This window comes from Trachymyrmex septentrionalis, unplaced genomic scaffold (genome assembly GCF_001594115.1).
Source record: "Trachymyrmex septentrionalis isolate Tsep2-gDNA-1 unplaced genomic scaffold, Tsep1.0 scaffold53, whole genome shotgun sequence".
Classification (NCBI taxonomy): Eukaryota; Metazoa; Arthropoda; class Insecta; order Hymenoptera; family Formicidae; genus Trachymyrmex; species Trachymyrmex septentrionalis.
The window spans coordinates 1131658-1134915 of NW_017305705.1; the positions used below are offsets into that span (position 1 = coordinate 1131658).

General features: G+C 30.9%; 1 protein-coding gene across 1 annotated transcript in view; it reads left to right on the top strand.

Moving 5' to 3' along the window:
- LOC108751880 (venom protease-like) overlaps positions 1 to 2988 on the top strand; it is a 9312-nt gene extending 6324 nt beyond the window's left edge. The window contains exons 2-5 of the mRNA XM_018492355.1: positions 322 to 473; positions 981 to 1325; positions 2403 to 2629; positions 2812 to 2988. Coding sequence (XP_018347857.1) covers positions 470 to 473; positions 981 to 1325; positions 2403 to 2629; positions 2812 to 2988 — 753 coding nt within the window. The 5' untranslated portion in view covers positions 322 to 469. The remainder of the gene's footprint in view (positions 1 to 321; positions 474 to 980; positions 1326 to 2402; positions 2630 to 2811) is intronic.
- The last annotated feature ends 270 nt before the right edge of the window (positions 2989 to 3258 follow it).

Below are 3258 nucleotides of genomic sequence, written 5' to 3' on the forward strand. Positions count from 1 at the left end.
TATATATATATATATATATATATGTATATAAAATTAAAATAATATACCTTGTGTAATACAAATAATTTTCTCCGAAATTATCGATAACTCAAAAAAATATTTCAGATGAAAGTGAAACGGTTTCGAGGAAAATTTTGGGTACTCAGGTAGTTAGGGCACTTTGGAATACTCATGGCTTAGGTATTTCGGCAAATCCAAAGAATTCCTGTTCGATAACGCTCTAGAATTCTTTGAATGAATTTAAGATACTCTGATAGGTTACACATTAAACACACACTTATCTCGGTTTATCATTCTTAGAGCCGGTTGTTCCATTTTCAGATAAACTATGTGGTAATTTGTCTATTGGATAAACAAAAGAGTAAAAAAGTAACAGCATAAAAGAGTAAGAGAGTAAGACAGTGAGCTGAAGTTTACCAAAAGATGGAATAACCCAATCTCAGTCGGACAGTAAAAACGAAAGATTTAGATGCGTAAGTATGCCCTATGGATTTTCTAACATGCTAGGAGTATTCAAATTTTCCACTAAAGCAGAAACATCTTATCGAGTCTTATAAAAGGAAAATTTTTGGACTGCAGCGACAGTTCCTTGAGTTTGTTACAAGAGTAGTTACACAAAATCCTAGTACAGTTATAAGTCCGAAACTAATATAAGTTCGTATGAGTTATACAAGTTTATTGTACACAAATTAAAAATAAATTTCTTTTTTTTATATTTCTTGAAAATCTTACATTTTAAAGTTTTGTCGAAATAACTTCTCAAATTTACGAAATAATCCATCATGAATTTGAAAAATGTGAAAATATTTTTGCATTTTCTAATTTCATTAACAATGTATCAATATATTCAAAGTCAGTCCCATACATACACACGTACACCTAATTATAATTTCGTAAAAGGCCTGAGTAATTATGGTAAGTATTTAGTAGTACATATATTGTATTAGAACACAATATTTAATAATTTTTTCTAAATCTAGGAGATCAAATAACTAAAATAGCGGGTGGACAATACGCAAGACTCGGAGATTTTCCGTACATAGTAGTGGTGCATCAAATCCTAGGTAACGGAATGGTCGGACAATGCGGAGGAACAATCTTATCAAAAAGATGGGTTCTCACAGCCGCTCATTGTGCGGAAAAATACCCACGAAGATTTTTGGTAATTTTCGGTATTGTTAACGTCCCTCATGGGATAAGCTACGATACTCATCAAGGACCCGGTGGATCCATGATGGCGACTCAAGCGGTCGTACATCCATATTACAGTGCGGGCTTGAATGATATTGCTCTAATTTATATGCCGCATGATATTCCGTTCTCCAGTAAGTATATTTAAATTAACCCTTATCGTACACACAAAGTCGGATCAGTGGTGACCGAGCGATTCTTGTTCGTACAAGTTTCTTTGAGTCTTTCGATAATTATAAATTATACTACATTTTATTATTTTCCAAAATAAATATTTATTCTAGAAAGTTGAAAGCACGTTGATGAATTTTTAGAGATTTTTAAAATCATTCTGGATATGTTCATATTCCCACCTGGTGCTCCTTGGATGTCATGTCATTCTTGTTGTTCGTTGAACGTTAAACAAGGATGACATGACATCTGAGGCTTTAAATATGCTTTAAACAGTTCAAAACATGCTTAATTGTTTTTAATATGTTTTAAATATGTTTTTTTTTTATAATACTGTAAGCATATTTGAAGCATTAAAAACATATTCAAGAAGAAAACACAATATATTCTTAAAAAAAAACATTAGTCTTTACCAACCCTACTGCTAAGGTCAATAATATCTTGCTAGAGAAGCGGAGCACAATGGGTGTTCCCGTGCGCTTATACCTGCATGCGCGACGTGTACCTGTTCCTCAGGCTGTAACTACGAAAGTATTTCGAATTTCGGTCTAAAACTTTACGATTTCTGAAAGTAATATTATTAAGAATCTTTATTTTAAACTGCATATGTGAGAACACAATTAATACTAGAAATTAAAATGCCTATAACGATCGAAGCTGTATCTTCATTGCTTAAATAATTCAATCTTGAACTACTATATATACCATATTGTAGTCTTTCGAACTGCGCGCCAAATTGTTTTTCCGGACTATAAACGCAATTAAACTACTCTAGTAATCGCGAATTAAATTAACCAGCAATTTTAATAATTTAATGTTAAAATCAAGCATTATATTATAAAGATGTTAATATGTTAAAAAACTATTAATAAATTTATTTATTTATATAATATTACAGTAATATTATTGATTAAAGTAAAAAGAATCGAAAATTTTGATTCTTTAAACCAGGTTCTCCCCTTAAAAAATATTATGAATATTAATATAATGTTGCAACATTGACATTAAAAAATAGTTAAATACACATTTCTCTATTTTAGGAACTATTCGACCGATAAACCTTGCTTATGAAGACTCAGAAAATTTTGACGGTAAATCTGCTTTTGTAATCGGTTGGGGAATAGATCACACGAATGGCCAAGCTTCGACAAGACTTCAGTACGCTGCACTGCCGATTATTAAAAATACTGTATGTAGGCAATTCTGGTATCAAATCACTGAGAAAGAGGTTTGCACGGCACCAGGATTAGGACGAGACGCTTGTCAGGTAAAATAATCAAAAATAGTAAAATAATGCTATAAAATAAATCACTAGAGTAGTAAATATCTATAAGTGAAATACTTTAATAAGCAACTATGAATCAACTCAAATATTTTTTAGCTAGTTTTAATAAATGAACATTGACGGTATTTTTTTCGTATATTTAATATTTGATATTTCACTTTTAGGGCGACAGCGGTGGCCCACTCGTTGTAGTGGAAAATGGCATGGACATTCAAATCGGTATTGTGAGTTACGGAGACGCATATTGCCCTAGTAATGCACCCGGCGTTTTCACTAGGGTTTCTTCGTATACAAGCTGGATTCACGAAACTATAATGAGATCGTTTGATCTGTCAGGCTAAACTTTTTGATTTTTTTTAAATGTTGATATATTTAAATATACACATGACATTAAGAAGATTTACGTACATAAAATGTTCGTAAAAACACGTAACTTTAAATCCAAAATGTCATAATCAAATTGAAGAATTTAAATACAAAGATTGGTATTAAAAAGTATATTTTGTGAAGTGATGCATAAGCTTAATACAGAATTTTGTACATTTATCATATACTCGATAATTTAAATACATTATATATATTACTTAAAAAATTGGTATTTAAATGTACAT